At 43.7% G+C, this 11,659-nt stretch overlaps 1 protein-coding gene across 1 annotated transcript; it reads left to right on the top strand.

Moving 5' to 3' along the window:
• The first annotated feature begins 192 nt into the window (after nucleotides 1-192).
• PNN (pinin, desmosome associated protein) lies at nucleotides 193-8,789 on the top strand. The gene is made up of 9 exons (XM_004612136.2): nucleotides 193-388; nucleotides 1,018-1,089; nucleotides 1,702-1,770; nucleotides 2,277-2,349; nucleotides 2,734-2,828; nucleotides 2,986-3,061; nucleotides 4,339-4,494; nucleotides 4,572-4,710; nucleotides 6,327-8,789. The coding sequence occupies exons 1-9, from the start codon at nucleotides 276-278 to the stop codon at nucleotides 7,739-7,741; spliced, it is 2,208 nt and encodes a 735-aa protein (XP_004612193.1). The 5' UTR covers nucleotides 193-275; the 3' UTR covers nucleotides 7,742-8,789.
• The last annotated feature ends 2,870 nt before the right edge of the window (nucleotides 8,790-11,659 follow it).

The raw sequence follows: 11,659 nt of genomic DNA, 5'->3' as shown, positions 1-11,659 counted from the left end.
TCACCTAAAACCTGAGTCCCTCAAACCCGCCCAGACTATGCAGTCTAGCCACACGCAGCTAATCGGAGAGGGAGGAGACCACCCGGCCGACTTTTCATTGGTCCAGAGTCACAAAGACCGCAGCTTCCCCCTCTTCCGGTTGCTGAGTGGTTGAAGCCGGAAAACAACGCCTATTGTCATTGGCTGAGCCCAGCTGTCACTCATCTCTCGTCCCGCGGCGCGACACGGCCCGGCGCGGCCTGTAGAGCAGTCTCGAAGCCTGCTGCAGGGAGAAGATGGCGGTCGCAGTGAGAACTTTGCAGGAGCAGCTAGAAAAGGCCAAAGAGAGCCTCAAGAACGTGGATGAGAACATCCGCAAGCTCACTGGGCGGGATCCGAACGATGTGAGGTGAGGGCCGGATGGGAATGCCGGCTCCGAGAGGAGAGCCCGGAGGCTGGGGTGAATTGGGGGCGGGGAGGGTGACCCGCTCGGAGAAGATTGGAACCTGTAGGCCTGTTCCTGCAGACGCCGTAGACCCTCGGGGTCCGTGCGGGGCGGAGTCTCCAAACCCCCCGCCCGTGCCCTCGGTGCCGGCGTCCCGGGGTGCGGGGCGGGAGCCGAGCCCGGGGGACGCCGGCGTGGCTTCCCCGCCTGTGTGGAGGCTGCGCCGCCGCTTCCCGCCCTCGGCCCCGCGGGCCCGGAACTGCAGCACAAAGCCCCTTCCCCGTTGGGCAGCCGCGGGCGCCGCGCTCGGCCGGCCGCGCCCACGTGCGAGGCGCCTCGGGGCGGGCGGTCTGGGCGGCCGAGCAGCCGGTGCGGCGTGCACCGGGCCATTGGCATGAGTGCGGGTCCCGTGATGACGGGGCTGGGGACGCGCGCTTGGCCGGCGGCTCGGCCGCGGGATTTTCAAGCTGCCGCGTGTGGGAACTTGGCGGGCTGGTCGTGCCGGCGGGGGGGGTGGGGGGGCACGCCGCGGGGGGGCTCTCGGCGCGCGCCTCTGCTTGGGATGCTCGCTCAAGCGGTCCTTTCCTTTCCAGGCCCATCCAAGCCAGGTTGCTGGCCCTTTCTGGTCCTGGTGGAGGTCGGGGACGTGGTAGTTTATTGCTGAGGTAAGAGGTCTCCTTCGCCCCCGAGCTCACGTGGTAGGTGTTGGTGCCAAAATCAGGAAGATCTTCCGGAGAGGCCGGAGTTAGAAATCAGCTCGCGCCCCAACTAAAGCTGCCGGCGGCGGCGATTTCCTCTCTTGTCCTTGCCCCTCATTAATATGCATAACTAGAGATTGAATGAGATGGCTAATTCGACTGGTCCTGGGTGGTCATTCTTGTATGATTCCCCTCTCCCCTCTTTTAATTAATTGCCGTAGAAGCAATTAAATAACTTGGGAATGAGTGCCCAATTTAAGATGTCTTGATTTAGGGATGTGGGCGGGGTGTGCATAAAGGTTGCTTTAATTCAAAAGATTGGGGATGGTTTGGGCCACACCTGGCCGCGCTCAGGGGTTATACTCTTGTGTCTGCACTCCAGAATTAAAACTACTATTGATGGTGCTCTGGGGACCGTATAGGGTGATCAAGCCCCGGTCGGCCGCTTGCAGGGCTAGCACCTTCCCCGCCGTACTTTATTTCCAGCCCCTCAAATGATTTTATAAATTGGATTAAACTCACAATAAATAGAAATGACATCTTAAATTTTAAGTGACTTACCCTGGCATTTCATTGCAGGCGTGGATTCTCAGATAGTGGAGGAGGACCCCCAGCCAAACAGAGAGACCTTGAAGGGGCAGTCAGTAGGTATGTTGGGAAAAGATTCTGAAGATATGAGCTTGGGTGCTCTTACTTCTTGAGAGGGCAAATGTTTAAATATTGTAGGATTGAACTCTATTGGAATTGAGTATAGTATTAACACAGTCAGTCTTGAGTCTTGAAATAGCTCTTTTGCTTTAAAACTCAGAACGGTAATGACAGTTCTTGGATGATTATAGGAAAATTCATAGAATTTCACTCGTTTACCTTGGTTTACTATATATTATGAAATTTCAGATATGGAGTAAAGGTCTAGAAAACAGAATGGGTGCTATTTGTCTCTAGTTTCATGAAAAACCTAACCAGCATGGCAAATACAGATAGCTTGGATTGGGCCTTGATAGTGCATTTTTATCCTTTGCTTCTAAAGGAGATTGTAATGGGATGGAAACTGATGGGCTAACACTCTGAAAATGAACGCTAGAAAAAATTATCATTTACCTTTGATGCTCTTATTCTTTAGTGGTCACTAATGTTATTTTTTTTTCTGATAGGCTGGGTGGGGAGCGTCGGACTCGGAGAGAATCACGCCAAGAAAGCGACCCAGAGGATGATGATGTTAAGAAGGTAATAATGGACCTAGAAAGTTAATACAGGAAGGCAGTTGCTTGATTGTAGCTGATCTGGGGTCAAACCAGGATGCCACATGGATCCCTGAGCATCACCCAGATCCCTTCCGCCCCACTTTAGAAGATAATTTGTGGGCAAGGGAGATTGCTCAGAAGACAGCAGAGCATTCTTTGCATGCAGAAGTTCCCAGGCTTTAATTTTGGAGCACTACGGTCCCCTTAAGCACTATGCCAGGAGTAGCTCCTTAGTACCATGAGATGACCTAGAATAAGAAAAGTCATTTGTGACTGAAATAGCATTTTACAGATGTATATAGTATTTCACTTTTCTACATTAGTAACTACCCATGTGTTAAATTACCGAGTTTCTTTTCTCTTACAGCCAGCTTTGCAGTCTTCGGTTGTAGCTACCTCCAAAGAACGCACACGTAGAGACCTTATCCAGGATCAAAATATGGATGAAAAGGGAAAGCAAAGGTATCTTTCTGATTCACGGTTGGGTGTTGTTAAATAATACAGTTTTAAGACAATTTTAAGAAATTCTTCAAGTACTTATAGTGTGTACTTTTAGAAAATGATAGTTTTGGGATTAAGTGTATCCTACTGGGATGTAATTTCCTTTTTCTCTTCTTAGGAACCGGCGAATATTTGGCTTGTTGATGGGCACCCTTCAAAAGTTTAAACAGGAATCCACTGTTGCTACGGAAAGGGTATTTATGCAGTTTTCTCCTTTTGCTTCCTTTAAGTTACCAAGGTAGTTGCTACATTTTTAAAAAAAAAATAAGCTAATGGGGCTGGAGCTATAGCACAGCGGGTAGGGCGTTTGCCTTGCACGCGGCCGACCCGGGTTCAATTCGCAGCATCCCATATGGTCCCCCGAGCACCGCCAGGAGTAATTCCTGAGTGCAGAGCCAGGAGTAACCCCTGTGCGTTGCTGGGTGTGACCCAAAAAGCAAAAGCAAAAAATAAAATAAAATAAGCTAAAATATATTCTGAAGACTTTGCAAGTTAGTATAAAGGCAAGGGAAATCTAAAACTTCACTTATTCTGTCTTGAGGTCCTGTGAGCTAATTGAGTAAAGTGCAACTGTCTGGTTCAGGAAAACCAAAGTTCTAGAACTTAATCAGCACTGTAGAAGTAAAAACATTCCACCTTCTAGTTTCCCTATTTTGTTTGGCCAAAGGAAAAAGTGTTTCTCTGGGGTTGATAAAATTAATTGCTTCTTAAGCTTTACAGTAGGCTGTATTTTTAATCTGTTGTTACATGTTAACTAAAAGCATTTAATGTGAAGTAGTTGGTAGTTTATAAAAATATATTAAATGAGCATGACCAGATTCATTAGGTAATCAGTTAGAGAGAGTCCTCCCCTTTTTTGGGGAGGGAGGGGAGGTCACACCTAGCGATGCACAGGGGTTACTCCTGGCTCATGCACTTAGGAATTACTCCTGGTGGTGCTTGGGTGACCATGCTGGGAATCGAACCCGGATCAACTGCGTGCAAGGCAAACTCCCTACCCACTGTGCTATCTCTCTAGCCCCGAATCCTCCCCTTTTTTTAGTTTATAAAATAATTTTTCCTGGGCCAGAGAAAGTTAGTTGGATTCTTATACACTACCAACCCAGATTCGATTTCCAGTATCCCACATGCCTCAGCAACACAAGGAGTGGTACCTGAGCTCAAGGGTCAGTCAGGAGCAAGCCCTGAGCACTGCTGAGTGTGCTACTGTGCACCCCACCCCCCAAAAAAAATTTTTTTTCCCCTTAAGATGTGTTGGAATCATTTTTGGTATTATGGCTAGTCATTAGCCTTGAGTTTGAGATTTTACAGAAAAGAGTTTGTCTTCATCCTCAGGTACTAAATTTACAGGAATTCTCAATTATGATGTGAGACATATGCAGATAACTTAGTTAAAATATAGTGTTTCACATTACTAGGAAGTTTAATAAGTAACTTAGTCTTAAAAGCCAAAATTATTTTTTGTCTATAGCAAAAGAGGCGACAGGAGATTGAACAAAAACTTGAGGTGCAGGCAGAAGAAGAAAGAAAGCAGGTTGAAAATGAGAGGAGAGAACTATTTGAGGAGAGGCGTGCTAAACAGACAGAATTGCGGCTTTTGGAACAGAAGGTTGAGCTTGCACAGCTGGTAAGTGGTGTTTTAGAATTCTGAAATGCGTGATCTTTCCTGTTTACAAAAGCACTGACCTTTTACCTTTTCTTTAGCAAGAAGAATGGAATGAACATAATGCCAAAATAATTAAATATATACGAACTAAGACAAAGCCCCATTTATTCTATATTCCTGGAAGAATGTGCCCAGCTACCCAAAAACTAATAGAAGAGTCACAGAGAAAAATGAATGGTAAGTATATGAGAAGGTCTGTTGAAATGTTCTTAATAAGCAAGCTTATACAGTCACTTGTTTTATAATCATGATTTAATAATCAATTTTTGATTACTTATTTTTGGATCACACCTGGTGGTTGAGATTCTTAGGAAGCTCAGGGTTGAGATTCTTACTATGCTAATGGTGCATTTTATAGGAACACTTGTTTTTGTTTTGTTTGGCTTTTTGTGAGGAGGTCACACCTGGCGATGCTCAGAGGTTACTCCTGGCTCTGCACTCAGGAATTACTCCTGGCGGTGCTCGGGGGACCATATGGGATGCTGGGAATCGAACCCGGTTGGCCGCGTGCAAGGCAAACGCCCTGCCTGTTGTGCTATCACTCCAGCCCCTGGGAACACTTGTGTTTGATGGAACTGAACCCAAAACTTGAAAAATGTAGAAAGTTTTTTGGTTGTTTTTAGTTTCATTTGTTTTGCGGGGGGGGCCATACCCTGAAGTGCTCAGGGTTCTCCTATCTTTGATTAGGAATCAGTCCTGGCAGGTCTCTGGGGGTCATATGTGGCAGGAATTGAACACAGGTGAGCTGAGTGCACAAGGCAAGCACCAGACCCAGTGTACTCTTAGGTCCAAAACAGAAATTTTTTTAAGCATTTGTTTGAGGTGACAGGTGATACTCATGCTTTGGGTCAAGCCTTTCAATGCTCAGTGGCTCCTCCTGGCTCTATATTCAAGTGAGTTATCCCTGGTGATGCACAGGCATCAGTTTGCCACGTGAAAAGCAAATACCTTACCCTTCTGCTGTCTTCCCTGTGCTGCATTTTTTTCTTTAATACAAACTATTTTTGTGCTATAGCTAACAGTGCTCAGGGGACCATGTAAAATGCCTGGGATCAAGCCAGGGTCAGACGCGTGCAAGGCAGTCACTCACCTTACCCACTCTACTATCTCTGTAGCCCAAGCATTTTTATTTGAGTTAGATGGGTGTTTTTGACTGGTACATTTAGTCAGATATAAATGCTAATTAAATAGTGAAAAAAATGAACACTGTAGTAACAGGTGATTTGTCTACTTGGGCTCAAAAAAACATGATTCAAATAAAGCTGTTCAAATACCATACAGAAACTGCAAAAGATTACCCACGGTTTTTCAACTGTTAAGAAAATGTGGTATAGTTTTGTTGAATTTTTTAAATTTTTTTTATTTAAAAATTGTATTTCACAAAGTTATTTTGATAGGTGAGCTTTAGGCATATAACATTTCAACACCAATTCCACTACTAGTGTCAGCTTCTCATTCCCGCCCCACCCCCACCCTATCCCCGCAAAGTTTCAGTGGTTGCAGCTTAGCCCTCATTTTTGTTATGTTGAGTCTGTTTTGGATATATGGCTATACTGTTTATTCATCGGTGGTATAACTGAAGCCCTGTTGCCTGTTCATTTAACTTTTATTGATATGTAACTTTCCAGTGGAGCTCAATTAGCCTTTTGTCATTTTATGATTCTCATATCTTTTGACATCTTTTTACAAAGAGTTTTTACATCAAACTGATATTTTGTAACCAGGTGTCCAATTGTGTCTTTGAATTTTCTTAATTGTAGTGAATTTGATAAATGTGAATTTTTATTCTTTAGCTTTATTTGAAGGTAGACGCATCGAATTTGCAGAACAAATAAATAAAATGGAGGCTAGGCCTAGAAGACAATCAATGAAGGAAAAAGAGCATCAGGTGGTGCGTAATGAAGAACAGAAGGCGGAACAAGAAGAGGGTAAGGTGGCTCAGCGAGAGGAAGAGTTGGAGGAGACAGGTAATCAGCACAATGATGTAGAAATAGAGGAAGCAGGAGAGGAAGAGGAGAAGGAAGTAGGTATAATTCATAGTGATGCAGAGAAAGAACAGGAGGAGGAGGAACAAAAGCAGGAAATGGAGGTTAAGATGGAAGAGGAAACTGAGGTGAGGGAAAGTGAAAAGCAGCAGGATAGTCAGCCTGAAGAAGTTATGGATGTACTAGAGATGGTGGAGAGTGTCAAAAATGTAATTGCTGAGCAAGAGGTAATGGAAACCAATCAAGTTGAAAGTGTAGAGCCTTCAGAAAATGAAACTAGTAAAGAATTGGAGCCAGAAATGGAATTTGAAGTTGAGCCAGATAAAGAATGTAAATCTCTTTCTCCTGCGAAAGAGAATTCCAGTGTTCTGGAAACGGAAACTGAGCCTGAGGACAAAGAAGAGAAAGAATCTGAGCCCCAACCTGAGCCTTTGGCTCAGCCCCAGACTCAGCCTCAGCCTCTGGCTCAGTCCCAGCCCCAACCTCAACCTCAACCTCAGCCTCAGCCTCAGCCTCAATCTCAGCCCCAGTCTCAGTCCCAAACAGTACTTCAGCCCCAACCTGTCTCTCAGCCTGAGACTTTGCCATTAGCTGTTTTACAGCCACCACCTCAGGTTATTCCGGAGCAAGGGCATTTACTACCTGAGAGGAAAGAGTTACCTGTAGAATCAATAAAACTGGCTGAGGTGACGGTAGAGCCAGTCTTGACAGCACATCCAGAGAGCAAGAGCAAAACCAAAACTAGGAGCAGAAGTAGAGGTCGAGCTAGAAATAAAACAAGCAAGAGTAGAAGTCGAAGCAGTAGCAGTAGTAGTTCTAGTAGTAGTTCAACCAGTAGCAGCAGTGGAAGTAGTTCCAGCAGTGGTAGTAGTAGTAGTCGGAGTAGCTCCAGTAGCAGCTCCAGTACAAGTGGCAGCAGCAGCAGAGATAGTAGCAGCAGCAGCACTAGTAGTAGTGAGAGTCGAAGTCGGAGTAGGGGCCGGGGGCATAATAGAGACAGAAAGCATAGAAGGAGCGTGGATCGGAAGAGAAGGGATACTTCAGGACTAGAAAGAAGTCACAAATCTTCAAAAGGTGGTAGTAGTAGAGATACAAAAGGATCAAAGGATAAGAATTCCCGATCCGACAGAAAGAGGTCTATTTCAGAGAGTAGTCGATCAGGCAAAAGATCTTCAAGAAGTGAAAGAGACCGAAAATCAGACAGGAAAGACAAAAGGCGTTAATGGAAGAAGCCAGGCTTTCTTTGCCTATTCTTTGCAGCAGAAGATTTCTTGATGAGTAAAAGGATTACCTTTCCTTGTAAGGAGGATGCTGCCTTAAGAATTGCATGTTGTAAAAAGTCTTTTGGAAAATACAAACTGTTTGTTTACCAGACATTCTTGTACTTTTTGCATAATTTTGTAAGAGTTATTTATCAAAATTATGTGAGGTTCCAAAATATGTAAAAATAATAATAATAAAAAAAGATTAACATCCCTTGTCATCTTTTTTAAATACTCTACATTCTTCAGTAAGAATCTGTATATTTTAATAGGTAAATCTAAGTCTGTCCCCTTCTAATTCTGTATCATACATTGCTTTTGTAGAAATAAATGTGCATTTCTTTGATTAGTTTTGGGATGTTCTCGTTGACACTTGTACAATAAATAACCTCTTGAAATTATTTTCAGCTTTTATCATTAGATACTGAACATAATTAGAATGTCTGAAGGTTTCCTCACTTTCATTTGCCTTAGACAAATTATTTTGAGTTTTCGAAGTCAGATCTTTGCAGCTTTGAGGGGAACATTGTTTTCCGTAAAACCATTTGCTATTTTTTTAAGCTTGTTATTCTAATCTAAGTTTCTCTTAAGCCATATATTTGGTAGGTAACTTAAAACAATGTTTTGGTTAGCATTTCCTTCATGATGAAGCATCAATTTTGTTTCCATGGTTACTTGTGTGATACAACATATACATTTGTTAAAATAATCACTTCTTTCTAGGGAAGATAGAAAAGTATTTTCTAAATTTGGTTAAGTTTGTGGTCTTGTCTTTTGTGTTGGCTCTAACTGAAACATGCCAGTATGTGTTTTCAAAACTATTTGTTTAAGTAAGTAAGTATTGTATGGAAGTTTACAAAATGAAGGAAACTCATCTACACTTGAATCTGTAAGCAAGGTAATGCGCAAGTGTACCAAGTGATTAACTTTGTTGTTTTATAACTTTGTATGAATTTGGAGTATCTGTTGCCCATTACTATGTGCAAATAAATGTGGCTTAGACTTGTGACTGCTTAAGATTTGTATTAATTTTTTGATGCTTTGTTCAGAGAGCGCTTTTTTTTTGGGGGGGGGGCACGCCTGGCTGTGCTGGGAGTGCTGTTCACTCCCACCTCCTTGCTGGAAGACCATCTGGTTCCAGGGATTGGATCTGGGGCTCCTACTTGCAAAGCATGTATTCTAGCCCACTAATCTTACGCCCCAGGCATTAGACTGTTAATTGGAAACCAGTTCTTTTGGGGGGAGGGGGAGGTGATTTAGCCTTTAGGTTAAGTTTCTTGAAGTAATTTAGTGAATGAGCAAAATAACTGCCTGCTTCCCTGGACCGATTGTATCTTCATTGAGCTTCATTTAAGAATTTTAGTACTCTGGTTTGTACTGCAAATTCTACCTTGGAGAGGGGACTCTTATCAAGCAGCACTTACAGGACTGGGGGTGCCACCCCCCAGTAATGGGGTCAAATGGTATTATGCTAGGACCTGGTGATGCTTTGGTGTTATGGAAAACATGCAGTGCCAAGGACCAAACTGGTCCCCCTGGCCTCTCTACTTGCCTAGCTATGCACATATCAGTTTTCTTGTGCCTTGAAGGGGGTGCTAGGGGGGAGAAGACAGTTGGCAAATATTTGAAAGAATGGTCATAAACTTAGTTCCTAAAACCCTGAATCTAAAATTTTGCATCAGTATCCTACAGATTAAATTTTGCTGCTCTTGCTACAGTCTAGTTTGTAGACTGTTGGTGTTTTATTAGAAAGAAGAAAAGTCCAAAGACTTTGATTTGGGCTACGAAATCTCAATCTAATATATAAAAAGAAACTTTTTAGTTTATGTATGAGGTTAGGCCACATACGTGCAAGACAAGGGCCTAGCCTACTGCTGAGCTACATCCTTGATATTTTAATTTTTGAGGAAGTTGAAGGCCAACTGGGTAGTACAAGAGTGCTTTTCCTGACTGCTCAGGGATCCCACTTGGTGGTACGGGAAGGGTCTGCCATATGGTTCTAGGCTTCAAACTCGGGTCAACATTTTAGGCAAGTTTTTCAACCCCTGTAACGGTCAAACCCCCATCTTAATTTTTGTGTTTTTAATGACTGCCTTTTTTTTTTTTTCCTCTTTGGGTCACACCTGGCTCTGCACTCAGGAATTACTCCTGGCGGTGGTTGGGGGACCATATGGGATGCTGGGAATTGAAACTGCGCGCAAGGCAAACGCCGTATCAGCTGTGCTATTGCTCCAGCCCCAATGACTGCCTTTTTCTTAAAAGTGAAATTTTATGTGCACATAACTGGTTACTTGCAGAGATATATAAGGAATTTTAGAATTCTTAAAGTGGCGGAAGAGTTAAAGAGTTAGAGAGGTACAAATTAGTGTTTATGGGCAATAAAGAAGCTGGAAAGGGGTAGAGAGGACCCAGTAACTTGCCAGGAGGTAGAGGCCTTCCACTGCCCTTCCTCCCAGTGGTGTTCAGGAGGGTTGGGCACCCTTTTGCAATATTCAGCCAACCAGGCCAGCAGTTTAGTACAAAGGCCAAAGGGTGTGTTGCTATAACAAGTGCTGCAGTGCTGAGCCATGCCACCCATACTGGAGGCCTTTTAGGACTGCATTCAGCAGTGCTTGGGCAACTGTGATGTTAGGAATTAAATCCTGGTGCTGTTATTTGGGCACAGACTGAAATTATTTCATTTGCAATTGTTAGTGAAGGAATTATTGAGGAAATACTTACTTGGCTTTTTAAAAAACATTACCACAGAAGTTAGCAAGTTTATGGATAAATGAGAGATACTGAAATGCTGGGGATTATTCTCAGCATGCTTGAACTATTTTCATGCCAAAGATCAAACCTGAACCTCCCACATGCAAAGCTTGTGCTTAGCTTATTGATCACCTATTTGGTCCTAACAAATTTCTTTTTTCTAACATATTTTTGGTTTACTTCTGGGCCACACCCAGCCATGTTCAAGGGCTGACTCAATGTTCTGCACTCAGGGATCTCTCTCGAGTGCTTGAGGGATCATACAGGATACCGAGGATCAAACTTGTGCAAGGCAAGTGCTCTCTAACCACTCTACTATTACTCGGGCCCCAACGTAAGTTTTTATAAATCTGCTCTGAAATTCTTGAATAGAAGTAATCTCTAGCTTCCCTTTTTAAGATGCCAGCCTATTTTTCATGGTCAGCCTTTCTACTCTAAACCAGTGGAAAAAAAGTAAGCGTGAGGTCATCATCATCATCATCCCGTTGATCGTCAAATTTCTCGAGTGGTCTCAGTAACGTCTCTTCGTCCTAGCCCTGAGATTATAGAATCCTCTCCTTACTCCTCCTTCCCAATGATGCCCCATTGGAGGCTCTTTCAGGGTCAGGGGAATGAGACCAGCATTGTTACTGTTTTTGGCATATGAATACGCCATAGGGAGTTTGCAATGTGGGTAGGAAACTGTCTGTAGCCTGCTGGTTCTCCAGAGGGAGAAGAGGGAGAAGTAGGTTCCAGGAGCTTGCTTTTAAGTCTGTGGATGTGGCCTTGATGGGATTACAGGGCGGCAGGGGGGGAGGGGGGGCAGTCCCTGGGTGTGACAGCCTAGCTACTGGAAAATGGGATGGAAAAGTCACAACATAGGATTCTGGATATTCCTAGTCTCCACCTGGAAGAAATTTGCATGAATAAATGTGTGAGAAATAAGCCTTTTTCTAAAGTAATATTTTCTCTTTTATTCTTTAATAATTTGCATTATCAAAATGGAAATTTTGATTTCCAGTCTGCCTATTGTCTGTTGTCTACAAGTTCACTCAAGTCATCCTGAATAGAATAGGCAGAACAGAAGAAGGACAACCATGCGAGCAAGCCGGGTTCCAAAAAGGATTCAGAACAATCGACCATATCCAC

The sequence above is a fragment of the Sorex araneus genome, chromosome 3, assembly GCF_027595985.1.
Source record: "Sorex araneus isolate mSorAra2 chromosome 3, mSorAra2.pri, whole genome shotgun sequence".
Classification (NCBI taxonomy): Eukaryota; Metazoa; Chordata; class Mammalia; order Eulipotyphla; family Soricidae; genus Sorex; species Sorex araneus.
This window is presented reverse-complemented; position numbering and strand designations above follow the sequence as displayed.

Excerpts from the sequence above, each read along its gene's own strand:
- PNN (XM_004612136.2), top strand. The coding sequence starts at position 276 with ATGGCGGTCGCAGTGAGAACTTTGCAGGAGCAGCTAGAAAAGGCCAAA. Across the intron at positions 389-1,017 it reads CGGGATCCGAACGATGTGAG|GCCCATCCAAGCCAGGTTGC; the intron begins GTGAGGGCCGGA and ends TTTCCTTTCCAG. Across the intron at positions 4,495-4,571 it reads AGGTTGAGCTTGCACAGCTG|CAAGAAGAATGGAATGAACA; the intron begins GTAAGTGGTGTT and ends CCTTTTCTTTAG.